Source organism: Lipotes vexillifer, unplaced genomic scaffold, assembly GCF_000442215.2.
Source record: "Lipotes vexillifer unplaced genomic scaffold, Lipotes_vexillifer_v1.1 scaffold428, whole genome shotgun sequence".
Lineage (NCBI taxonomy): Eukaryota > Metazoa > Chordata > Mammalia > Artiodactyla > Lipotidae > Lipotes > Lipotes vexillifer.
The window spans coordinates 327,605-354,803 of record NW_006781879.1 but is presented as its reverse complement, the minus strand read 5'-3'; the positions used below and the strand labels follow the sequence as shown (position 1 = coordinate 354,803).

Sequence of the window (27,199 nt, the reverse complement as noted above, 5' to 3'; positions counted from 1 at the left end):
CCCCAAAAAAAAAAAAAAAAAAAAAAAAAAAAAGGAATGGAAGATAGAAGAAATAATTGTTGGAGCTAGGTCGTTCAGGAAGTAGAGAGGGTAAGATCCAAAACACAGGTAGTAGAGACACAAGCCAGAATGGGAGAGGGGCCAAGTCATCTTCGGAGACAAGGGGTTAGGAGGGAAGCCTGAAAACAGATGCTATTACTCTTGTAGAAGTCGAAGAGGATATTAAACAAGATTCCCACCTGTTGGCCTCAATTTTCTCAGTGAAATAAGAAGCAAGTTCATCTGCTATGAGTGAGAAAGCATATTGTTAAATAAGAAGAGTGGATGTTTAAAATAAATTAATTTAATACCTGGTTAAAAAAAAAAAAGAGAGAGAAGAATAGTAACACATAAAAATTGCTATGGTATTGAGCTACCAGTTGAAACTAGATACCATGAACTTTTAACAATGACTCCATGTATAGCTGTCATTTTCCTCAGGGCCCAGCAGATCTTACGTAGGAGCAAAACAGTCAAATGGATTGACCCAAGGTTTGTTCATTCCATCATTCATTCATTCACTCATCATTTGTTAAACATCTAACAAGTGCCAGGAAGGTTCAAAAGGGTGGGGAAATAGCACAGAGATTTACAGGACAGATGTGAAGGATATGGAAAAAAGGAAATTATGCTGGATAACATGAAACTTTAAGTATAGATTAGATAGATAAAGAAGCAGAGCCAAAAAGGAGAAATAAAGTGGCTGGGGGTTGAGGGAAGGAAGGAAGAAAGGAAAGGGAGGGTGGAAAAGAGGAGCGAGGATGGAGAGAGATAAAGGAGAAAAGAGAATAGGAGGTTATAACCCAGTACAGATATAGGCATTTAGTATTTTTGAAGAACAGCAAGGTCCAAGATCTAGTCATGAGAACAATTTGCTGAAAGAGTTTGATAAAGGTGATAACCACTGGAGTTGAGAAGTAAGGAAGTAAGGTTAGAGTGCTGGTGAGACATTCCACATGGACACTCAGATTGCCCACGATATTAGAAATACAGGTAAGATAAGGAGGGAAGAGTTGATCAAATTTCCCAGTGAATGTAGGTGAATGACCAACATATCAGTTGAGGAAAAGACAGAATAAAAGAAGTACAATATAAAATAATTCAATAATGGAACCAAAACAAAAATGCTTTCCTATGCAGTTGGAGACATCACAGTTTAAAGGGAGTGTTGCACCCAATCTCATGGCACATGGACCGAATAAGAAGCGGGTTCCCTGGAGAAAAGTCAGAATAACATGTGGAGGGAGGAGTTAAAACGTTAAAAAGTTGCGGGTAAGCTAAAACCATAAAATTCTTAGAAGAAAACAAAGCCATAAATCTAGATGAATCTTGTATTAGACAGCAGTTTCTTACTATTACACCAAAAGAATGAGTGATAAAAAAGGCAAACTGAACATCATCAAAATTAAAACCTCTTGGTACATCAAAGGACACTACTAGGAAAATAACAAGACAACATAGAAAATGGGAGAAAATTTTTGCAAATCATATACCTGATAAGAGACCTGAATCTAGAATATATAAAGTGCTACTTGAACTCAATAAAAAGACAAGCCATTTAAAAATGGGCAAAAGATCTGACTAGACACTTCTCCAAGAAAGATATACGAATGGCCAATAAGCACATGAAAAGATGTTCAACATCATTAACCAACCAATAAATGCAAATCAAAACCACAATGGAGGAAGTGGGCAGTTACTGTTTAACGGGAATAGATTTTCAGTTTGGAAAGATGAAAATGTTCTGGAGATGGCTGGTGATGGTTCCACAGCAGAGTGAATGTATTTAACACCACTGAACTATACACTTAAAATTGATTAAGATAGTAAACTTTATGTTGTGTATATTTTACCATAATGAGATACTACTTCATACCCACTAGGATGGCTATAATCAAAAGGACAGACAGTAACAAATGTGGGCAAGGATATGGAGAAACTGGAACCCACATCACACATCACTAGTGGGAATGCAATAAAATGGGGCTGCTGCTTTGGAAACCAGTCTGGCAGATCTTCAAACCATTAAACCATATCATCCAGCAATTCCAATCCTAGTTGGATACCCAAGAGAAATGCAAATGTATGCCCAGACAAAACTTGTACACAAATAGTCACAACATTATTCATAATACGCAAAAGGCAGAAACAACCCAAGTCCCATCTACTGATGAACAGATAAACAAAAGGTGGTATATATCCATACAACAAAGTGCCATTGACCCATAAAGGGAAATGAAGTATTAATAATGTTAAAACATTATGCCAAAGGACAGAGGCCAGAGGAAAAAATCAATCAACATATTGTCTGATTCCATGCATATGAAATGACTATAATAGGGAAATTTTCAGAGGCAAAGTAGATTAGTGATTACCAATGGACAGGTGGTGAAAGAAACGAGAGGGACTGCTAAGGAGTACTGTGTTTCTTTTCAGAGTGATGAAAATATTATAAAATTGATTGTGGTGATGGTCGCATAACTCTGTGAATATACTAAACACCACTGAATTCGGAGATGGAAACAACCTAAGTGCCCATCGTCGGATGAATGGATAAAGAAGATGTGGCACATATATACAATGGAATATTACTCTGCCATAAAAAGAAACAAAATTGAGCTATTTGTAATGAGGTGGATGGACCTAGAGTCTGTCATACAGAGTGAAGTAACTCAGAAAGAGAAGCACAAATGCCGTATGCTAACACATATATATGGAATTTAAGAAAAAAAAATGTCATGAAGAACCTAGGGGTAAAACAGGAATAAAGACACAGACCTACTGGAGAACAGACTTGAGGATATGGGGAGGGGGAAGGGTGAGGTGGGATAGGGCGAGAGAGAGACATGGACATATATATACTAACAAACGTAAGGTAGATAGCAGCCGCATGGCACAGGGAAACCGGCTCGGTTCTTTGTGGCTGTCTGGAGGGGTGGGATAGGGAGGGGGGGAGGGAGGGAGACAAAGAGGGAAGAGATATGGGAACATATGTATATGTATAACTGATTCACTTTGTTATGAAGCAGAAACTAACACACCATTGTAAAGCAATTATACCCCAATAAAGATGTTAAAAAATAAAAAAAAATTAAAAAAAACACTGAATTACACAATTTAAATGGGAGAATAGTGTGGTGTTTGAATTATATCTCAAAAGGGCTGTTATTACTGCCACCATCCCCCAGAAATAAGGTTGAGGGTGGTCAAATGTTCTAATGACAAGGTCATGAAACTCAAGAAAAAACTGAGGAAATTTTCCAGTTAAAGGAGACTTAAAGAGACCTGACAACTGAATGTAACTTTGGGTCTAGATCTGGGATTTTTCTTTTCCTATAAGGGACATTATTGGAACAATTAACAAGATCTGAATAAGGTCTGCACACTAACTGATAGTATTTTAGCAATGTTAAATTCCTGATTTTTATAATTAGACTATAGTGATATGAGAATAGCCTTGTTTTTTAAATATAAGGATATTTAGAAGTAAAGAGGCATCAGGTTTACATCTTGCTCTCAAAAGGATCAGGAAAAATGTCTATATATAAAAAGAATAAGTAAATTTGGTAAAATATTAACATTTGGGGAATCTGGGTAAATGGTATACGTTAATTCTTTATTTTCACCACTTTTCTGTGAGTGTGAAATTATGTCAAAATAAAACTTTAGGGCTTCCCTGGTGGCGTAATGGTTGAGAGTCCGCCTGCCGATGCAGGGGACACGGGTCCGTGCCCTGGTCTGGGAAAATCCCACATACCGCGGAGCGGCTAGGCCCGTGAGTCATGGCCGCTGAGCCTGCGCATCCGGAGCCTGTGCTCTGCAACGGGAGAGGCCACAGCAGTGTGAGGCCCGCGTACCGCAAAAATAAATAAATAAAATAAATAAATAAATAAGTAAAACTTAAAGTGTGGGTGTGGGTGTTGAAGAGATGAAGATTTTCTTTTACCCTAATGGTCACAAAAAATTGACGTGAATGCATCAATTCTGAAATGCATCAAGCTGAAAATATATCCTCTGATTTTGAAAAAGTACTTGATTATCACATTCACTTTTAAGGCAGAAAAATAGATATTGCCTACACCTGATCAGTAATCGCAGGGTGGTGTGGGGGGAATCCAGGACTTCAAAAGGAAGGCTCTACCAAACTTTAAGAAAAAGAGAAAAAAGCATTTGATTACAAAAAGCAGGGTGGAAGTTCATTAAATGCTTTAAAGAAAATGTGTCACTTCCATTTCTAGTAAGGAGGATACTGGAGGAAGCACTGGGAGAAAAAAAGAAAGAGGAGACTGAAGAAAGAGAGAGAAGAGTCAGGGTAGGGGGAATTAAGTGGAAGAGGGAGAGGCTGGGAGGCAAAAAGAACAGGGTGGGAGGCAGGGAGAGAAGAAAAAGCAGTCCTGAGTGAGAACAAACTCAAGATTCACATACAGTAATGAGGAATATATTGAATTCATTCTGGGAAGAAAAGGAAAGCTGTTCTTAATTAACACTATAAATTGTAGCCCTGAATACACAAGAGCTTAGTCTCTGGCATATAATTCAAATAAAATAAATAGAACAGTATCTTGTGTCCTTCAGGCACTTAGTTATAACTATACAGGAAAAAAAAAGACATGCGGTATGTTCTATTACTGACTCCATATGATCTTGACAATGAAGAAAGGAGTTGGTGAATAAACAATTCATAAATAACATTAATGAGTCATTCTGCTGCAGAACTTTTAAAAGAAACCCATAAAAATATTTTATTCAGCGATTATGAACTACTCCAAATTTATAACTCAACATATATTGAAGAAACAAACCTATACAAAGCCACCTAAAGCAAATAAAAGAGCTATTCTGAAGTTTCCTGTTTCGAACAGTGCTCTCCAACAGAACTTTGTACAAGGACGGAAATGTTTATACACTGGGCTGTCCAACATGGTAGTCACTAGCCGCATGTAGTTACTGTGTACTGGAAACACAGCTAACTGTGACTGAAGAACTGAATTTTGATTTTAATTCACTTAAATATTCACCTGTGGCTTTTGGCAACCACACTGGAAAGGGCAGGTTTAGAGTATGTCTAAGACAGCCACCCAGTTTGTGGTGACGTGTTAAGGAAGCCCTAGGAAACTAACTCACACCTCAAACACAATTTTGCCAACTAGGCTAAAATAAGAGTCATCAGGGAATAGGCTAATACTGTCCTGCAGTCAGAAGTTCAGCTTTATTATGCACTTGAAGTATCTTTTTTTCTGAAAAACCAGCAGCTAGATAAGCTGCAACCAGACTACTAATAACACCGTTGATAGTTAACATTTCTTGAGCAATTACCATGTCCCAGGCTCCATGCTAACACACCACATGCACCATCACTTTTAATCCTCAGAACATCCCTCAGCAGTAGACACTTACTGTTATTTCCTAGGCTGAGGGAACTAAGGCACGAAGGTATCCTGCTAAATTCTAGCCAAATGGTCTTAGTATATCTTATCTAGGAATGGCACATAAGGGGCACGTTTTGTGAATTTCCCTTTTCCTTTACACACCGAGGTCATTACTAACTGATCACAAAACGATATCCAACTGAACTTGGACTTTCAAGTTAACCAGGCAACAACTATTCCCCCAAACGCTCACCCACCAATCACCTCTGCCGTGCATGCATTCACTTGACAAGTATCTATTAAGCATCAACCAAGCACTATGACTGTTCTAGGAACGGGGGATCTAATGGTGAAAATACCAAGTCCCTGCTTCATGGGCCTTACATTCTATTTGGAGGAGACAAACAGGTAAACAACTGAAAATGTTCATCTCCTATCATGATAGATGCTATGAAGAAAATAAAATCTGGGAGTGGCTGGAGGAGGAGAGGGCAATTTTACTACAGCGGTCCAGGTCAACCTCTGGACAGGCAGCACTGATACTGGGGCGTGAACCATAAGACAGAAGCACCAACGTGAACCTCCAGAGGGAAGGGCACATACAGGGGTTGAGAGACAGAAGTGATGGCGAATGAGGGCCATCGTGGTAGGAGATGAGGTCAGATAATCAGGGAAGGAAGACTATGTGAGACCTTGTAGCTCATGTTGTGCTGGTTACACTTTATATTCTACCTACGAAAGGAAGTGATTGGAGGGTTAACTGAACAATCTCAGTAGCATCACTCACGCTAATTCTATCAAAAATGTGCAAAGAGCACTCTCTATCCACATTTCTCTATTACTTGGTGTGAGTCTTTTTATACTTGTATGAATCTGGCTGGGGTTTTACTACCTCTTGATTTTATCCCAAGACACTTCAAATCCTTTCAGGAGTAACAAAGGTTAATAAATTATAGATACACATCAACACAGATACAGAGGAACTCTCTCATTAGCTCTCTTAATTTTGATTGTATATAAATAAAGTAGGACAACCTGTCATTTTATTGTAATTAAGAAATATCAGACCAACACTTTAAAACCACCTAAAAACTCTATCAACCTTTAAAAGAAAAAAATGCCTTTCTTTCTATCTCTGTTAAGAACTATACTATAAAAAGCCTTTTCCATTAAATGCATGTTCAGATTTTTCACTTTTACCATAATGGGAGCTTGATCCAATAATCAGCATTTGACAGGTTAAATCAATACCGACTTCATGGTAAAAAAATATTTTTCTCTCTAAAAAATTTTCCTTCAAGCTGTTAAGGGAGGTCCCTACCTCTATAAATGGTATTGGAAGAGCTCAATTTCCAAATCTCTTAAATTTGGAGAAGTCCAGAGCTAACTCTGCTGGAAGACAGATTTTTTTTTTTTTAATGTATTTATTTATTTATGGCTGTGTTGGGTCTTCGTTTCTGTGCGAGGGCTTTCTCTAGTTGTGGCAAGGGGGGGCCACTCTTCATCGCGGTGCGCAGGCCTCTCACTATTGCGGCCTCTGTTGTTGCGGAGCACAGGCTTCAGACGCGCAGGCTCAGTAATTGTGGCTCACAGGCCCAGTTGCTCCGTGGCATGTGGGATCTTCCCAGACCAGGGCTCGAACCCATGTCCCCTGCATTGGCAGGCAGTTTCTGAACCACTGCACCACCAGGGAAGCCCTGGAAGACAGATTTCTTGAATTCACAAGCCCATGAACAAGTTTACTAATGTTACACAAAAGAGCATTCGATGCTACATGTGGTTTAACTTTTTCAAAAACACCTTCTCATCTGCTAGTACAGTTTCATCTTCTTTCACCTCTTCATTGAGAAAAATTCTTCCCCAGCAGTACAAATAGCCCTTTCATCAAAAGTTATATGACAGCACATTCCACACACCACTAAAAGCATATTTTCTACCTGAATGGTACCAGTGAGTGATGAACACTGAGTAAGAGATAAAAATTACTAAGTGAAAGATGAGGCCAGGCTAGATGGATGCCAACAAAATGGGGATCAGTACCAGGAACTTTTCCCCCTTAAATCCAATTAAAATACCTATAAAACTTTCTCACAGGGGTTGGGGGGGGATCTTTAAGAAACTAAAATCAACATGCTAAATTCAATTACATAGAGAAACATTCTTTGGGACATTAGAATATTATAGCCATATTAAATAATAGGACATGTTATAAAGTAAAAAATTATACATAAAGTAATACTAAAGTTGAAAACAGTAGTACTAGAATAAAACAGAAATACACATTAGGGATGTAAAACATCAACTAATAAACAATGTTGCATGTAGTAGGCAGAATAATGGTCTCTCAAAGATGTTCAAGTCATGATCCCAGAACCAGAGAGTAAATTACCTTCCATGGCAAATGGACTTTGCAGGTGTGATTAAGATTAAACACCTTGAGATGATGAGATTAACCTGGATTATCCAGATAGGCCCAATCTATTCACATGAGTCCTTAAAAGCTGAGGATCTTTCCCATCTCCGGATAGAGAGAGAGATCAAGATAGAAGAAGGGTCAGAGAGAGATGGCATTGCATTGCTGGCCTTAAAGACGGAAGAAGGGGGCCACAAGTCAAGGAATGTGGTGGCCTCTAAAAGCTGGAAAGGACAAGGAAGAAGACTCTCCTAGAGCCTCCAGAAAAGGATGCAGCCCTGTCAATACCTTGATTTTAGCCCAGTAAAACCCATGCCCAACTTATCTCCAGAATTGTAAGATAATAAATGCGTGTTGTTTTAACCAACCACATTTCTGGTAACTTGTTATGGGACATGTGAAACTCATACATTAATTAAGAAACAAACATGATAAGAGTTAGCGCCATAAAAGAGGGAAGGGAAATTTTAAAAATAAATGCTGCTGGAACTGAGAACAATATGGAAAAATATAAATGTATACTTCATATTTAACAAATATTCACTCAATAAGTATTTACTGAGCCAGACACTGTAGTAAGTACAGAAACTAATGTAAAATATGTAAAGCTGGGCTTCCCTGGTGGCACAGTGGTTGAGAGTCCGCCTGCTGATGCAGGGGACACGGGTTCGTGCCCCGGTTTGGGAAGATCCCACATGCCGCGGAGCGGCTGGGCCCGTGAGCCATGGCCGCTGAGTCTGTGCGTCCGGAGCCTGCGCTCCGCGACGGGAGAGGCCACAACAGTGAGAGGCCCATGTACTGAAAACAGAAAAAAAAAAAAAATATATATATATATAAAGCTGTAAAATAATAGCAAACAAAATTCCTGGCTTTATGGAGCTTGTAAGTGTCCACCACAGTAAACTGCAAACAGATTGAAGGGTTGAACAAATTCTTTCCATAATTTAAAAAAAAAAAAAAAAAGGTCTAAAAGAAAAAGAAAAAATATATACTTTATCAGACCTGTTCCTAGATCCTGGAAACGTAAATTTTAAGTTTTGAAACCACAGGAGAAATTACCCACTCATTCCCCTCTCCCTCAAATTCCAAGTTTCTAATGTATCAAAATTTTAAAAGGCAATGAAAAATAATGATAAAAAGACACACAAATTTTCCCAAGTTAAAACAGGTTGATTCCCTGCTGTTGAGTTGTAGGAGTCCTTTAGATATTCTGGTATAAACCCTTTAGGAGATATGTGTTTTGGAAATGTTTTCTCCCAATCCCTGGCTTATCTTTTCATCTTAACAGTATCTTTGGGGGAGCCAAAGGAATTACTTTTGATGAAGTCCAATTTATCAATTTCTTTCCTTCTGTGTCCTAAGAAATAGCTGTATGTGGCTACCTAAGAAACAGTTTCCTAACTTAAGGTCACCAAAAAAGAGGGGAAAGTGATAAAACTTTACCAAAGACATATGGATATTAAACAATCACAGAAAATATGCTCAACATCATTAGCCAACAGAGAAAACAAATTAAAACCACAATGAGATACTACTCATTCCTAGTACAACAGCTAAAATTAAACTGGGAGTACCAAGCTTTGGTCAAGATGTGAAGCAAATGAACTGCTGGTGGAAATGCAAAATAGTATAGCTGTTTTGGAAAACACTTTGGCAATTTTTAAAAGGCTGAGCAGATGCTGACCATAGGACCAAGCAATACCATTCCTAGGTATTCACCCAAGAGAATGCAACATAATTCACACAAAGACCTGTGCACGAATGTTTACAGCAGCTTTATTCTTCATAGCCCCAAACTGGAAACAACACAAATTTCCATCAACTTGCTAAATGGATAGACAAACTGTGGTCCATCCATACAGTTAAATAATTCCATACAATAAAAAGTAACAAACTATTAATAATCACAACAAAACGTAAAATAGATAGCTAGTGGGAAGCAGTCGCATAGCACAGGGAAATCAGCTCGGTGCTTTGTGACCAGTTAGAAGGGTGGGATAGAGAGGGTGGGAGGGAGGGAGATGCAAGAGGGAAGAGATATGGGGATATATGTATATGTATAACTGATTCACTTTGCTGTAAAGCAGAAACTAACACACCATTGTAAAGCAATTATACTCCAATAAAGATGTTAAAAAATAATAATAATAATTACAACATGTATGAATACTGAATGAATCATGCTAAGTGAAAAAAGAAACAAAGTAACATATACAGGCATACCTCATTCTATTGCACTTCACTTTACAGCACTTTCCAAATACTGAGTTTTTTATAAATTGAAGGTTTGTGGCAACCCTGCATGGAGCAAGTCTATTGGCAGCATTTTTCCTGCAGCATTTGCTCACTTCCTGTCTCAGTGTCACATTTTGGTGATCCTCACAATACTTCAAACTTTTTCATTATTATATTTGTTGTGGTGATGTGTGATAAGTGGTCTTTAATGTCACTACTGTAATTAATTTAGGGCAGCATGAACAGCACCCACATAAGATAGCAAACTTAACTGATTACTGAAATGACAAAAAAGGATTTAGACTATTACATAAACTTAGTTGACAAAGAAGAAGGATTTGACACAACTGACTCCAATTTTGAAAGTTCTACTGTGGGTAAAATCCTATCAAATAGTACTGCAGGCTGCAGAGAAACTGTTCATGAAAGGAAGAGTCAGTCAATGCAGCAAACTTCAGTTGTTCTCTTATTTTAAGAAACGGCCACAGCCACCCCTCTTCAGTAACCACCACCCTCATAGGTCAGCAGTCATCAACACTAAGGTAAGAGCCTCCACCCCCAAAAAGACTGTGACTCACTGAAGGCTCAGATGATGCTTAGCATTTTTTAATAATAAAGCAGTATTTAAAATGAAGGTATGGGGACTTCCCTGGTGGTCCAGTGGTTAAGACTCCATGCTCCCAATGCAGGGGGCCTGGGTTCAATCCCTGGTCAGGGAACTAGATCCCGCACACCCCCATCTAAAGATTCCGCATGCCGCAACTAAAGATCCCGCACGGCCCAGTGAAGATCCCACCTGCTGCAACTAAGACCCAGCACAGCCAAGTAAATATTTTTTTAAATAAAATTAAATTAAGGTATGAATATATTTTTTAGACATAATGCTATTGCACACTTAAGAGACTACAGTATGGTGTAAACACAACTTTTATATACACTTGAAAAGAAAAAAGATCATGTGACTTGCTTTACTGTGATGTTTGCTTTATTGCAGTGGTCTGGAACCAAACCCAAAATATTTCTGATGTATGCCTATAATTCCATTTATTTGACATTCTGAAAAAGGCAAAACTATAGGGACAGAAATCAGAACAATGGTTTCCGAGGACTGTGTTTACTGTTTGCTGGGGGTGGGAGTTGGGGGAGCTGACCACAGAAGGAGACAAGGGAAATTTCAGGTGCAGTGGAAATGTTCTGTACGAAATTCATCAGAGGTGATTTCATTACATGTTAATTACATTTCAATAAATTGTACTTAAAATAACAAAAAAATTAGTATCAATAACATACAAGAAAATAATTAACATATAATGAATAAAGGGCATATAGAAATAACCACTGGATTATACTGCTTCTGACACTTACCTTTTCACACTATCTTACCCCTACCCTCCCTCAGTCTTTCACCCTGTCATGTTGATTCTGACTTAAGCATTTCACTGAATGCAAACTCCTTCTTTCCACCCTATTTATTACTCATCTGCACTACTCCAAGCTATACCTCTTAAAATTAGCGCCTCCAAATTACACTCAAATCAGGGTGCACTTCTTGCTATTCCTTCTCCCTTCCAGGCACGCTTAAGCACACATGCTTTTCCTTAGATACGTTACTGCTTCTGCTCAAAAGCCCTCTCTCCTTTCTCCACTCATCAAACCACTACTCATCCTTTGAAACCCTAGTCAAGAATGGTTTCAACCTCTGTGTGCCCACCAGATTTTATTCCTATGCATATTTATCATGATTATTTGCAGCTCTCCTCAGATTTTACTGTCTTTAAGGACAGACAAGTTTTATTCAGCTCTGTATCTCTAGCAAATAGTTTCATTCCAGGCACATAGCTGTGCTCAGTGTTAACTCTACTAGTAAGATAATTAAATTTTTTTAAAAATGCTAACACAGAGCACTAACTATGTGCCAGGGACCATGCTAAGCACATTATGTGTATTAAATACTTTAACCCTTACAAAACTCGGAGTTAGGTTCTATTATTACCTCCATTCTATGATGAAGAAACTGTGGCACAGAGAGGTTAAGTAACTTGTACAAGGTCACGCAGCTAATAAGTGGTGGAGCAGGGATATGAACCTGTGTAACCTAGCTCCTAGTATGCTAGATTACCTTTTGATAATTCAGTAGGTGAAAAATGTATACACATATAGATAAAATTAGAGGAAGCCATGAAAAAGTAAAAGCAACAGATCTAGGAAGGTAAAAAAATGAATGGGCTTTTAAATCTACATGTCATTCTGTTACAATACTGCCATTTTGATAATTAAAGGTAAAAAAATGGAATATGACATGTGAAGAAATATCAGAAGACATGAAGTAGGACAAATAGGAGAAGGACAGTTAGCTTCTAAACTTTTGCCCTCGATAGCAATGCCACCATTACCGTGACATTATTCCATCTCATGAGTCTATCTACCTTCTGGAACACAGTAATATGATAGAAATGTTCTAAAACGTATCCTCTTTCAAATGCTGCTTTATTTATACACATAATTTTCGAAATTAACATTCACATATGAAAGAGCCATCACGCTGTCTGACTTTTTAGGATTAGAGCAGCTTGCCTGAAAAGATGTTTAAACCACTGCAAATCAACCTGGTAAGAGTCTCTGAGATAAGTGGACACCTGTGTTAAACCACATTTTTGTTCAGCTGTCCAAAGAAAATATGCATCTGCCTGCAGGGCTCACAGCTGGCACATCAGGAAGTTCTGTCATATACAAATTTTCAGCATCTAACTGTATTCTGCTTTGAATTGCATGTTTTAAAAATGTTTTTAAATGTTACAACCTGTTTATTAATTCACAGTTTATTTAGGATTTCTAGAGATATTATACAAAGATAAGCCTAATGAATCAATGCCAAGACCAATTTCAGATGCAGTCTTTATTAGCTCATAAAACCTACACAAAATGTACAATTCTGTAAACATGCTTTCCTGTAACAGAATAAAAACCAACCTTCCTAATAAATGTCATGCCTATCAATAATGACTACTATTAAGAACTGAGAAATAACACTACCTTAAGCAGAACTCAAGCAAATAAATACTATTTCAGCCATCTATTCCTAACACAACTTCCAGCTGATGGACACAAAGTGTATTTCCATCTGAACCTTACAGAGAAATTCCCAACTAATCAATCTCCCCATCATCTAGGGACCCATCCTGCCACACTCTCCAGAAGGCTGAAGATGTTCTAGGCTCAAATCAGATTTCTCTCCCCAAGAACTAGAATGCAAGCTCTATGGGGACAGGGATCTTTGGTGATTTTATATACTGCTGCATTCCTAGCACCTGGAACAGTAGCTAGTACTTAGTAGGCACTCAGTAAGTACTAGCTAAATAGAAAAAACAATAATGTGGCAGCCCTGGGATTTAAAGCCTGGCTTTCTGAGCTCTGAAGTCTATTATTCTTTTTTGCTACCAGACTTTAAAACAGAACACCCTTTCTGGTTGACTACACTAAAAAAAACTTTCCGGCCAAAAAACAAACTAAAGAGAAGAAAAGTAGCATTCAATAGGTATAGTCACAACATCTTGGAACTACCTACCGCTAGACACAGAGTAACCAATGTAAACAAATAAGATCAGTGATTTAAAAAAAAAAAAGTGACATTGCATGAAAACTAATTCCAAGGTGAATAGTTAACCATAAATATTTGTCAAAAGAGAAATGAAGGGACTTCCCTGGTGGTGCAGTGGTTAAGAATCCACCTGCCAATGTTGGGGACACGGATTTGAGCCCTGGTCCGGGAAGATCCCACATGCCGTGGAGCACCTAAGCCCGTGCACCACAACTACTGAGCCTGCGCTCTAGAGCCCGCAAGCTGCAACTAGAGAAAGCCTGCACACAGTAATGAAGACCCAACGCAGCCAAAAATAAAATGAATGAATGAATGAATTTTATTTGAAAAAAAGAGAGAAATGAAAATTTTCACTGTAAGGTAAAATGTTTCAAGATCCCATAAAAATGAAAAAATCTTGATTCTTCACTGATTACCTATAAATTTATGTTTTTATAAATTTATATTCTAGATATAAACTTCATTTAATCATGCTAGAGAAAAAGTTTTGGTTAAAAAAAGGTCTTTCTATCCAACACATATACGTTTTCAAATCTGTTCTTTCTCCTCTCCCGCTATAAAAAAAAAAAACTTGGATTGGAGAAGCCTAAAGATTACTGCCACCAAAGCCAGTTCTTCCGGACCCAGAGGTTGATAGGTATTACTTCTGGTTGATATTCTGTTATTTTCTTTCTCCGTCCCACCACACAGAAAATATTAATCACAACTAGATTTAGGAGACATTACGACAGATGATAATATAAAGCCCAGGAGTCAAATCACCAATTACTAAGTGCCCTCACCACACTGCTCTCTCTGATTATGGAAACACATCAACTGTCCCATTTCTAAAGGCTGATATGGGTGGAAATTAACGTTATGATGGTAACAAATATCATTCTTCCTTATTAAACATCTTCTTAAATGCTTACTCCAGGAGCACCTGCAAACATGGCACAGACTTGTCTTTTTTTTTTTTTTTTCCTTGCGGTACACGGCCCTCTCACTGCCGCGGCCTCTCCCGTCGCGGAGCACAGGCTCCGGACGCGCAGGCTCAGCGGCCATGGCCCACAGGCCCAGCTGCTCCACGGCACACGGGATCCTCCCGGACCGGGGCACGAACCCGCGCCCACTGCATCGGCAGGCGGACTCCCAACCACTGCGCCACCAGGGAAGCCCCAGACTTGTCTTTTTAACTCAAGTGTGCAATAAGTACCTTGCTCACCATCTAAAGGCAGCCTTTTATTTCGATCACTTGGTCAACAGAGCAGACCATCCTCCCTGTACGTGGCACAACACAGACAAATCCTAGCAGGAGGTGAAAGCACATAATACAGTTACAGCTGGTCTTCCTTCGACTTCTATTAACGCCCTCCCATCACAGAAACTCTGTGAGGAAAATTCTCTGAAGGAACAACAATTTCACACAGCCTGTAAATCAACTGTGCAATACAATTCTAAACATCCTCCTAAAAATAGGTTCCCAAGTCAATGAATTTAAACACCTTCATATTTTTTTTTACACTTCAGAATTGTTTTTTCTTTGTGTAAACCAATATATTTTTTAAAATAAATTTATTTATTTTTGGCTGTGTTGGGTGTTCATTGCTGCGCAAGGGCTTTCTCTAGTTGCAGCAGGGGCTACTCTTCATTGTGGTGCATGGGTTTCTCATTGTGGTGGCTTCTCTTGTTGCAGAACACAGGCTCTAAATGCGCGGGCTTCAGTAGTTGTAGCACACGGGTTCGGTAGTTGTCGCTCGCAGGCTCTAGAGTGCAGGCTCAGTAGTTGTGGCTCACAGGCTTAGTTGCTCCGTGGCATGTGGGATCTTCCCAGACCATGGCTCGAACCCATGTCCCCTGCATTGGCAGGTAGATTCTTAACCACTGCGCCACCATGGAAGCCTCTAATTCATTTCTTTACTTGACTGTAACTCACTAAGTTTCAGAAGGTTTCTGATTTTGTAGCAGTTCAACAATTATATTCAGAAATAGATCTCTCCAAATGCCAATTATAAATAATATTGGTTTCCTTCTCCACATTTTCTTCAAAATTTTCAGTTCTCCTGTACATAATTTTTATATATAAAGTGTCAGTTATGATAGATGTCATATAGCTACCACAGATGAAAATGCTCTATAAAATGATGCTGACAAAGAACAATCTTATACTTTAGTAATAATACCAAATGCTGAAGATATAATTAAACTACAACCCCGAAATGTTGCTATTGTTAGTGCAATTCTACTTCTGGAAACTTTTCACAATATACTGAACTTAAATTTAAAAAGCCCTGTATAAGCATTATTGTATGATGTAAATTTCCTAAAAATTAGAAAACTACTTATATCCAACAATTAATAACAGTTAAGTAACTTACGGTATACCCTTCAGCAGAAAGTTAACACAGGACTTAAAATGGATAAAGAGCTCATGGAATAAAATCTCGTGGAAAAATAAGGACACAAAATAGTTTTGAGATTACAATTAAGTAAAATATGCAGAGGTTAAAAGTCTGAAGGGGATAATTATTGTGTTAGGGTGAGAGGATTATGAATTTTCTTTCTATTCACTTTTTCAAACATGTATTGTTTCTCCAATTATAAAGAAGCTAAATAAATATAAAGAATTTTAAGGGTAATAAAATGAGACAAAGAGACAAAACAGAAAGGATGCTAGATTAAATGGGGAAAAAAATGTTTATTTGCCATACGCACGAGTTTATGTCATTCCTGAATATAGTGTTCCGTATCACCAGCGCTGGGCATCCTCTCTCCCACCATCTTGAGAATCCACCCAATATACTCACATACACTAAGCTCTGCACAACACACAGTCGAGTTCAGGGAAATGTTACCATAATGTACACAGAGAAGAGACTTTTGCCATGCTACAGAAATTCTACTATTCTGGGAACTTAATTCCTTGAGATGAACTCAAAGATGAATTCTAAGCTTTTACCACACTTTATCTCTAAAACAGAATTCTAACTAGTTTTCTATTTCCCTAACACAGCAGGATTATGTTTATGGAGAAAGTTAGTCTGACATGAAAAGATAACTCAGGAGTCCATACTCAGTCCATTCCTTAAACCCAGAGAAATCAAAATGTAAACAGACAAGTGGTGAAAACAAACTAAAGTTCCCAAACATTCAGGTCCTGTTTGTTTAACATGAGAATGTTTGTTCAAAGATTATTAAATTTGCCAGTGGGGCAAGGACTTCACAGCAGAAAACAAGTTCACTACACTGAGAATACAGTATAAGAACCTATCAATTGGGCTTCCCTGGTGGCGCAGTGGTTGAGAGTCTGCCTGCTAATGCAGCAGACACGGGTTTGAGCCCTGGTCTGGGAGGATCACACATGCCGTGGAGCAACTAGGCCCGTGAGCCACAACTACTGAGCCTGCACGTCTGGAGCCTATGCTCCGCAACAACAGAGGCCGCAATAGTGAGAGGCCTGTGCACCGCGATGAAGAGTGGCTCCCGCTTGCCACAACTAGAGAAAGCCCTCGCACAGAAACAATGGCTCCCGCTTGCCACAACTAGAGAAAGCCCTCGCACAGAAACAAAGACCTAACACAGCAAAAATTAATTAATTAATTAACTCCTACCCCCAACATCTTCTAAAACAAAAAAAAATACAGCAAACCTTCCAAAGGTAATTATAATTATATATAAAAAAAGAACCTATCAATAGTACATCAAATAAGGAAAAAACTCCAATAAGTCTCAATCCAGATGCCAATTTTTCATACAATTTTTTCTATGAGCATACAATATTTTTATATATATTTTTAAATTAATAGAGCCTCTTTAAAAGAAGATCATTACTAACCACAGTGAGTACAGCTGTAACGGAATGGTGGGAAGGATGAAACACCACCATTTGGTCAACAAGTACTGTCTGAATGCTAACTCCCTCTGGGCATTTGTGAACAGTGATGTCCACAAAGAATAAGAAAGGTATTATAGGAAGTAGTCATCTCCTGACTTCACAGAACTTACTGCCCAACAGGGAAAGAAGCACACTAACACAACAGAAGTACAAAAGGAAGCTTCTTTCATTCAGTCAGTCACCACACACTGATTGAAAGGATGCCTACTGTATTTCAGGCACCTTGGGAAAGGCTGGAGAAACGCAGTGGGTGTTTAAAAAAGGACTGAAAAGCTGTCAGCGTGGAGCTAATAATTCAAAAAGAGAGGTGGGCTGTATTCAAAAAACCACGTAAGTTAACCCCAAAAATACAACTCTGTGAAATGCTGAGAGATCAAATGAAAGGTAACTGCATAGTAAGTGAAAGGAACCCAGAGACAGGATTATCGAGGCCTGCGCAGAGTAGTCAGGGCGGGCTGAGAGAAGGGGTAATGGTGAAGCCACGTCTTGGGGGGATGAGTAAGATGGAAGTGGGACATTCCAAAAAAGACACCTATATAGTATGATATGGCAAGAGATAGTGCTGGACACACAGACAAAGACCAGGTTACAATTAATGACCTTAAATTCCATACTATGGCTTTCTATTGTGTAACTTTTTCTTTTTAAATGAGAGAACCTAGAACATGTTTTCGCACTAGGTTCAGACGTTACACAGACATAACAAAGTTTCCGTGGCAATAGGGAAAGTATGTTAAGGACAGCCAGAAGTGTAACCTAGCTTGTAAACAACCTAGAAATAGAAAATAAAATGTGGAGCCATGACAAGTTTTAACAATGTAGGACTGTCTTGTTTCCTACCAGGTACAAGCTTACCCCTATGATGCTCAGCCCTTTAAGGTAGTCCTGACGAGGCTGGGCTTGAGGAACACATCCAGCAAGCACTATTTTCTTGTTCTCCTCTTGAGCTTTTCTAAAAGATTGAAGAGAAAACAGTGTTAATTCTTTTCCTCACAAGCGTACCCCTGGAAACTGATGTTAGTGCACCTAAGTTCCCTAAAACATAACATGACCATCTAGCATCAAACAGGATTTTCTTACAACTGCTTCAAAAAAATGCATTATAATAAGACTTCTGAACTATGTGTCTATTTAACACACCATAAACAACACAATGGAAGTCCAATCTGATCATGTCTTTCATTACATCCTCATTATAAAACAAAAAATTTTACTTATATAGAATATTCAAGGATATAAATCGTTCTTGAAAACCACATATTCCAGATATACATTAGCCATTCAATTATTTTAAATCATTCATTATTTTAAATATTAGTATTAAAACATACTATATGAGTTCCCAGTCTTTTGTCTAGTATAAAAGTAAAATATACATTGAAAAAATTGAACACAAAAGTAAGAAACAGAAGGTATAATACTCCCTCTATCCTGAGAATTCACACATCTCCTCACTTCTTTTCCTCAGAGACTGTCTACAACTTATAGATTATTTATGCTTATGTCCAGACAATCCCTCTCATATGCAGGTATGATGTGTAACTAGACCTCTGTTCACTATAAATACACAAAGATGAAACAATATTTTGTTTTACAACTTCCATCCAATACACCTTGTGTATCTTTCCTTTTGTTTCTTTAAAGATCAGCCTCACCCCTTTTTTTTGTATTTTATTTTTTTAATTGAAGTTTAATTGAAGTATTATTGAAGTTACAGGTGTACAACACAGCGATTCACAATTTTTAAAGGTTATACACCATTTATAGTTATTATAAAATATTGGCTATATTCCCCATGTTATACAATATATCCCCACAGCTTATAGCTTATTTACTTTATACATAGTAGTTTGTACCTCTTAATCCCTTACCCCTATCTTGCCCAAACCCCTTCCTTCTCTCCACTGGTAACCACTTGTTTGTTTTATGTACCTGTTATTTTTTGTTAAATTCACTAGTTTGTTTTATTTTTTAGATTCCACATATAAGTGATATTATACAGTATTTGTCTTTCTCTGACTTATTTCACTTAGCATAATACCTTCCATGTCCATCCCTATTGTTACAAATGGCACAAATTTGTTCTTTTTTTATGGCTCAGTAGTATTCCACTGTGTGTATGTGTGTGTCTCTATACACCACATCTTCTTTATCCATTCATCTGCTGAGGGACACTTAGGTTGCTTCCTTATATTGGCAATTGTAAACAATGCTGCTAAGAACATTGGGGATGCACATATCTCTTTGAATTAGTATTTATATATCCTGGATATATACCCAGTAGTGGAACCTCATCCTTTTTAAACATTACAATGTAGGTATACTACAGCTTAACTATTTGTGTTCTGATAGGCATTTAGGTTATTTCCAATTTTTCACTATTACAAAGTTTTTCACAATACACATGCATATAGACATATGCACACACCTACACATACAAATACATGTGGATGGATAGATAATCTTTGAATATTTGAGACAGTATTTCTGGATTATAAAAACCTAGATGCAAAATCTATGCTATATTTCCCTAACATAAATTCTAAGAAGTAGAAACGTTGGTTCAAAGGTATATATGTCTGGTTATTTTATTAGGCATTTCTTTACTTAGGAGGAAGTTGGGATATATTTTATGTGGGTGTTACTCATTTGTCTGGGCACACACGCATACAGCAAACATTGATTCTGTGCTAGAAGACAGTGGTAAACCAAGCAGAGCTAACAACTTTTCCTAGAAACTATTCATATTCTTTACCCATTTATATTAAAATTTTAAGTCTTCAATTCTTTTTCAAGTATGTGGGTTTGGGACTTGTGATGCTTTGTTTACTTTTTTCCACTGGTTGCTCGGGTACTGTGTTTTGTACACCAACTGTGTTTCTGAGCCCCCCACCCCAGGCAATGTCTAGGTTTCTGAAACCAACTGAGAAAGCTAAGGGAATCAGCAGTCCAGTTTCTAGACTTGTAACTTTTAGACTACACCACCATGAAGTGAAAAGTCTCTATATCTGACACCCTTTTTTGTTTCTGTCAACTTTTTCAAGGCTACAAATTCAGAACTGAAAGCCTAAAAAAGGTGGCAGGGGATGGTTAACAGAACTAGCTATGGGTGATCAACAGCCACATCAAAACCCCTGGGAAATATGCAGAGAAGGATTAAATGAATGAACGGGCAGAGGACAAAATACTAGTTTAACAGCATCCATAAGCATTTCACTTCCGTAACTTCTTAAAGTACGCTGGTATAACTTTTCCATTTGGAATCCTGAAAAAGCTTGTTAATAGAATCAAGAAAATCTGACGTTGGTAAATTGCTTAACATATCCAAGAGAATTACTGCCTGGCTCTGCACTTGGTTTTTTCTTTTTTTTTTTTTTTTTTTATCAGTACCAAGCACACCATTGCACACAGTTTTCTTGTAGTAAATATGAAATACCTTATCAAACAAAAAAATCTTTCTATTTACATTAATAACATGTACAAGGAAATAACTTTTTTTTTTTTTTTTTTTTTTTTATCAGTACCAAGCACACCATTGCACACAGTTTTCTTGTAGTAAATATGAAATACCTTATCAAACAAAAAAATCTTTCTATTTACATTAATAACATGTACAAGGAAATAACATCTGGTTTCTTCACAAACTTTAGCTATGCACCTAGAATCACTGCCGAATGTTCAAGGGTCTGTGAGGTCACCAATTATTAAATCCAAATTAAAAAGCTGGCTTCCAGGGTTTCCCTGGTGGCGCAGTGGTTAAGAATCTACCTGCCAATGCAGGGGACACGGGTTCGAGCCCTGGTCCAGGAAGATCCCACATGCTGCGGAGCAGCTAAGCCTGTGCACCACAACTACTGAGCCTGCACTCTCGAGCCCGCAAGCCACAACTACTGAGCCTGCAAGTCACAACAACTGGAGCCTGCATGCCTAGAGTCCGTGCTCCTCAACAAGAGAAGCCACCGCAGTGAGAAGCCCACGCACCGCAACGAAGAGTAGCCCCTGCTAGCCGCAACTAGAGAAAGCCCGCACGCAGCAACAAAGACCCAACGCAGCCAAAAATAAATAAAAATAAAATAAATTTATTAAAAAAAAAAAAAGCTGGCTTCCAGTAATGTGATTCAATTACTTAATTATTAAGCATGTCTAAGACATGATAGTGAGTGTTTAAGGGACCACAGTAAGAGGAAGATAGGCACTTTACACTCGACGAGCTTCTGGTTTATAATGGATGAGATGAGATGTAAAAGAACATAAACAACACAGCATCAAGTAAAATGCCCTAACATGACAGAAAGATGTACAGGCAACATATCATGGAGGGACAAAGAATATGCACACAGAAAAATACAGTAAAACGCTTTATGAAAAAAGTTGAGAGGATTTTAAGGGGAGACAGGAGTTGGAGAGGGTGAAATGGAGGCAGGAAAAGCTCCAGGCAGTTGTTACACCAGAGACAAAGGCAAGAAGGGAGGAAGTTAGGGGAAAGCATTTCATTATAGAAAGAATTTCTATATAAGGGAGACTCATAGGGCTCATATTGTGCAAGGAGCCTTACAAAAAAGGCTGGACAGGCTCCAATGTAGTGGGCAGTGGGGAAACTTTAAATTTTGGTGGCAGAGTGGACACAGAGTAAAGCCAGACTTTGAGAACAGGACCCTGGTGGCAAGGTGCAAAATGAAATACACAGGGAAAAGAAGCCAGGGGTTGGGGAAATTCATTTAATACCCTAGGCAAAAGGGTGTGAGGACCTGAACACATGTGGAGGATAAAAAAAAAAAAAAGTTAAAAGGAGATGAGTTCTCCTGCTGGAATATACTTGAGAAACCCCAAGGATGAATCAAAGGTGATGTCAAGGTTTTGAGTCTGAGGCAGGGATTAACAGACATTTTCTAAAAAGAGCCAGAGAGTAAATTACTTCAGGCTTTGGTGATCACAGGTCTCTGTTGTAACTGCTTAACTCTGCCACCTTAGAGCAAAAGCAGATAGACACAATACTTAAACAAATGGGTACATCTCTGTTCCAATAAAACTTTTTTAAAAACAAGCAGCATGTCAGATTTGGCCCAAAGGCCAGAGACTACCGATCCCTAGTCTAAGAAGATAAAAGAAAAGTCGTGCCACTAGCTGTCAGCAGAAGCTGAGTACTGGGATAGAAGGAAATTCCAAGAGGACACACCAAATCTGAGGTTCTGCTAATGCCCATCAAGTCTCTGAATGCAGTTCAGCTGGCTGGCAATAGAGCTGGGGGTAGATTTTTGAAATGAATTCCAAAGTGATGGTTGATGACAGTGGATGCAACAATCCCTAAAGGTGTGGAGAGAATCCTTATTGAGTACAAAACTGTAAGGTTCTTTAGCAATGTAGAAGCATTCCCATAGGCTAAAAAATATTAGTGTCAAAAACAAAACAAGGTAATATCACCACCAACAATACTATAACAGCAATAATAATCATGATTAGCATTTATATGTACTTCATCAAGGTCACCATTAATATAGTTAGTTGTATAACATATTTGAAAACAGTATAGCCAATATACAACAACCCAGGGAAAGCGTTCTGCTGACTTTATCAACACTAGACCAGGTCATGAAAGAACAGTCCAAGGCTGATCTTAGGGAGTAAGTAGAACACCAGAAAATTAAGAGGAAATTTCAAAATAGAGATGTTTAAATAACTTATTTAAAATATTATTTCATGGGCTTCCCTGGTGGCGCAGTGGTTCAGAATCCGCCTGCCAATGCAGGGGACACGGGTTCGTGCCCCGGTCCGGGAAGATCCCACATGCCGCGGAGCGGCTGGGCCCGTGAGCCATGGCCGCTGAGGCTGCGCATCCGGAGCCTGTGCTCTGCAACGGGAGAGGCCACAGCAGTGAGAGGCCCACGTACCGCAAAAAATAAATAAATAAAAAAATAAAATATTATTTCATGCTTTTATTGAATTTGGCTTTAAAATGCTAGGGTAGACCAGAACTATAAGCCAAAAATCATGGCCCAGCTATGGAATATTGATGCTACACTCCGTGACCAAATAAAGTATCAAAAGTTTTAATGCAATTTCTCGAAGAGTGCTCTTGTTCTAAACATTCCTTTCTTACATCCTGTTCTTCTTGTTTAGTAAACTTTGCTCAGGTTCATAAGCCTGAAATAAGGCCTGAAATTTTTTTCTTTAGAAATATACCCAGCACAGACACATTTTTTAAAGCCTTACCCTTCAACATATGAATGCTGATAAGAATAATACCTTAAGAAATTTAAAAATACTATAAATGTCCATGTTTTCATTTTAGATAGCCTTGAAATGTCAATTAACATGAAAACTGAGTGCTCGCTTAGGCAGCACATATAGTATAATGAAAATTGAATGCAAAGTTAATTCAATATAATCATTCATATTTTCTTGAAACGCATTACTAAATTAAAACAGAGATGCATCCTTGTCTAGAGCATTAACTTGAGTAATAAAGAAAACATAAAGAAACCTTTTCTTCTTTTCTGCCAAGCACCAAATGAAAGAAATAATTTGTACAGAATCTTAAAATTCACAGCATCATAGAAAACACATAAAGATGATATAATATCATTATCTCATAGATGAGAAAATTGATATTCAAGAAGACGCAATGGTCGAGGTCCAAAGTTCCACACTTTGTGGATTTAGTGCTGGAGCTGGGATGAGCACCCAGGATCTCCTGAGTCCTTGAATCCTACATTTCAGAACATAAATCAAACTTGAGTTTTGATTGTGTAATAAACATTGGAGCAAACATTTCTTGATTAAAACAACACAGAAATTGACACAGATTATAATATATTGAATGTCTTCAAAGTAGAAACACAATTTAATATTTCACAGCTCTTGTTTTCCTGAGTCTTGTGAACAAAATCAGTCTAACAGAAGAGTAGTAAATGCATGGATCGATCAAGAAAAATTCAGTTCTCTGTAAGTAGCAGATAAAGAGGAAATGTTGCTTCTTCTCCATGTTCATTTCTCTTATTCCTTATATCCTTCCTGCAAATTGATATTTAACCTATATAAAAATACTCATAGTAATATCTAAGTCTTCAATCAAAATTTTCTTTTATTAAAAAGTATTCTTAAATATACATCTGATTTTTTAATTTCTAAATGTATATTGATACCCCTCTAAAAACAGCAGTACTGGAAGAAGGGTCAAAACCAATCTGTTTCTATGCAAAGCAAGCACTCTTAACTACTCTGCAAGTGAGTACTGTCTGCATTCAAATACTCAAGTGAGAGGACACTATTTTAAGTACTTATGTGCAGGCATGTAGCCATGTGAAACTCATAAAAACACCTCAGCAGATAATCTAAGATAAAACAACTAAGGATCTATGTGATCTATTTCCATAACCACGATGCCCTTCTTTCAAATTTTGGAACAACCAGTCAAGGAGGAAAGACTTGGCAGCAACAATGCAACTGTCTCCATACATGACTGTTATCAAGACTTGCAGAGTTAGGCTAGGAGCCACCAAGTTGAAAATAAAGTTACTCTAAGTCTTGATAGGATTTGTCAGTCTAAAAAAATAATGCAAACAGATACATTTAAATAGGTAACTGGGGCTGTCTGGAGACATTCAAATCCAAAGTAACTGGGGTTTAATCTCAGGGTCACAATACTGAATATTATTTTAACCAACAAAGCTAAAAACGTAATTTGCACATTTTATGCCCCATGAGAAGAAAGAATGTTACCACACGGGGAATGGCCTTCATTGGACTATAGTGAAAAGAGGAGTCCAAAGGGTAAAAGTTTCTCAACACTTAGTAACAGTGGCAAAGATAGGAGGCACCTGAGGCAGATTATCATAGTACAATAGTTAATCCTTTTAGACACAGCAGTCATTTCTTTAAAGTGTATCTGGATATAACAAGTTGCCATTCCCTGATGAACTGGCCATATAAAACCAGTGAAGAAATTCCCACTTGATTTCAGGTTCAATAGGTTTCCTTCATTGTGCTTACTGCAATACAAGTTCCTGGGTTCACCTATAAGAACTATTATTTATTTAAAAGTCATTAATTCAGCATTTTACTTTTCCATTCTACCATTCAGTCACTCACCACATGCTAAACACAAGGGAACAAAAAAATAAAAGGATAGTCTCCACCCCCAAGGTGTTCTCGCAATCTAGTGAAAAAAGGAAGAAATAGGCCTTACAACCCAGGTTTTTGCTTGCAGGGGAAGAACAGAGATGCCGAGGTAGCGAGGACAGTTGCGAGCAGCCCTGTGGGAGAAGCATGTGCCCATGTAAAGATACCCAAGGGTACCCAGTTATGAAGGAGAGGTAGCTTCTCTGAATGCAGGGCTGTGGAACGCTGACTCCCAGTGAGGTCCCTGAGGGACCAGGTCAGGGACACAGAGGGGGCTGAGCAAGCAGGACCAGAGACTTCCTCTTCCTCCTACATCCTGTTACTGTGCTTTCTTCTGCTCTACCTATCAAGAGTCTGTGAAATATTTTGTTTGAAGAAAGGATTCTGTGACTTTAAGAAAGATGGTGAGAATAGGGCAAGGACTTTTTTTTCTTCCCACCTTCATTGAGGTATAAATGACAAGGACATAGACTTCTGTGAAGAGGTTAACAGCATAAGGAAGGTTGGTTCATTATAGAAAAGGGAATTTCAATGAGAAGTGTAAAAATGTATTTTTAAAAAGCTATAGGGGAGGGCTTCCCTGGTGGCCCAGTGGTTGAGAGTCCGCCTGCCGATGCAGGGTACACGGGTTCGTGCCGCGCGGTCCGGGAAGATCCCACATGCCGCGGAGCGGCTGGGCCCGTACTGAGCCTGCGCGTCCAGAGCCCGTGCTCCGCAGTGGGAGAGGCCACAACAGTGAGAGGCCCGTGTACTGAAAAAAAAAAAAAAAAAAATGCTATAGGGGAAAAGGGGGAGAGACCAAAGACAGGAGGGATGGCAAGAAGTAGGAAGAAGAACCTCCTGCAGAAATCAGAAAATGGGTGACTTGTGCTTGCACACTCACGAGAGGATAAGAAACACAGTAAGAAAGCACCAGGTGGGCCTGGGTAGCCTCATGCTCCAAAGGGAATCAAGTTCAGAGAATGGGAAAGATTCCTTAGGCTTACAGGAAGATGCTTCTCTCTGAATCCTGCCAGGGATTCTGAAAGGAAATATTCCAAATTGTAAATAATAGTTATCTCTGTTGGATAAGGAGTTAAGAAAATAAAGAGGACACTCATAACACTGTTTCCAAAAGCCTGACACCAAAACAAGGCAAGGGAAAGATTCCCCAGCATCTGTGGTAAGGCAACGGGACCAGCTTCTCGGGAGCCATCATGTTGGGATAAAGACCAATTTCAGAGGATTATGTGCCATATTCCTCCCTACCTACCTCCCTAACTTACTTTAGGTAACCTCACAGTGCTCCCCAACATTCCCAGACATCCTCTTGGATAGGAAGGTGGCCCTGTTAAATACGTTTCACCCAAATGTTTCATATTTTCTACAATATTCCTTATAAATGGTCATGTGGCTTCTGCTTTATTTCCTCAATGGCAGGAAGTTCATTACTTCAAAATTTCCTGTTTAATCACTGTACACATGTTTTTGTCCATATGTTCTTCTTAGTAAACTCTACCTCTAGATAGCTTCCACTTATTCATTCAAATTTGCCTTCTTTCACCTCCCAAAGC

General features: G+C 38.4%; 1 protein-coding gene across 1 annotated transcript in view; it reads right to left on the bottom strand.

Moving 5' to 3' along the window:
* Nucleotides 1–27,199, bottom strand: part of CDKAL1 (CDKAL1 threonylcarbamoyladenosine tRNA methylthiotransferase) — a 667,990-nt gene that overhangs the window by 467,855 nt on the left and 172,936 nt on the right. Inside the window, exon 6 of the mRNA XM_007454853.1 lies at nucleotides 18,384–18,480. Coding sequence (XP_007454915.1) covers nucleotides 18,384–18,480 — 97 coding nt within the window. The remainder of the gene's footprint in view (nucleotides 1–18,383; nucleotides 18,481–27,199) is intronic.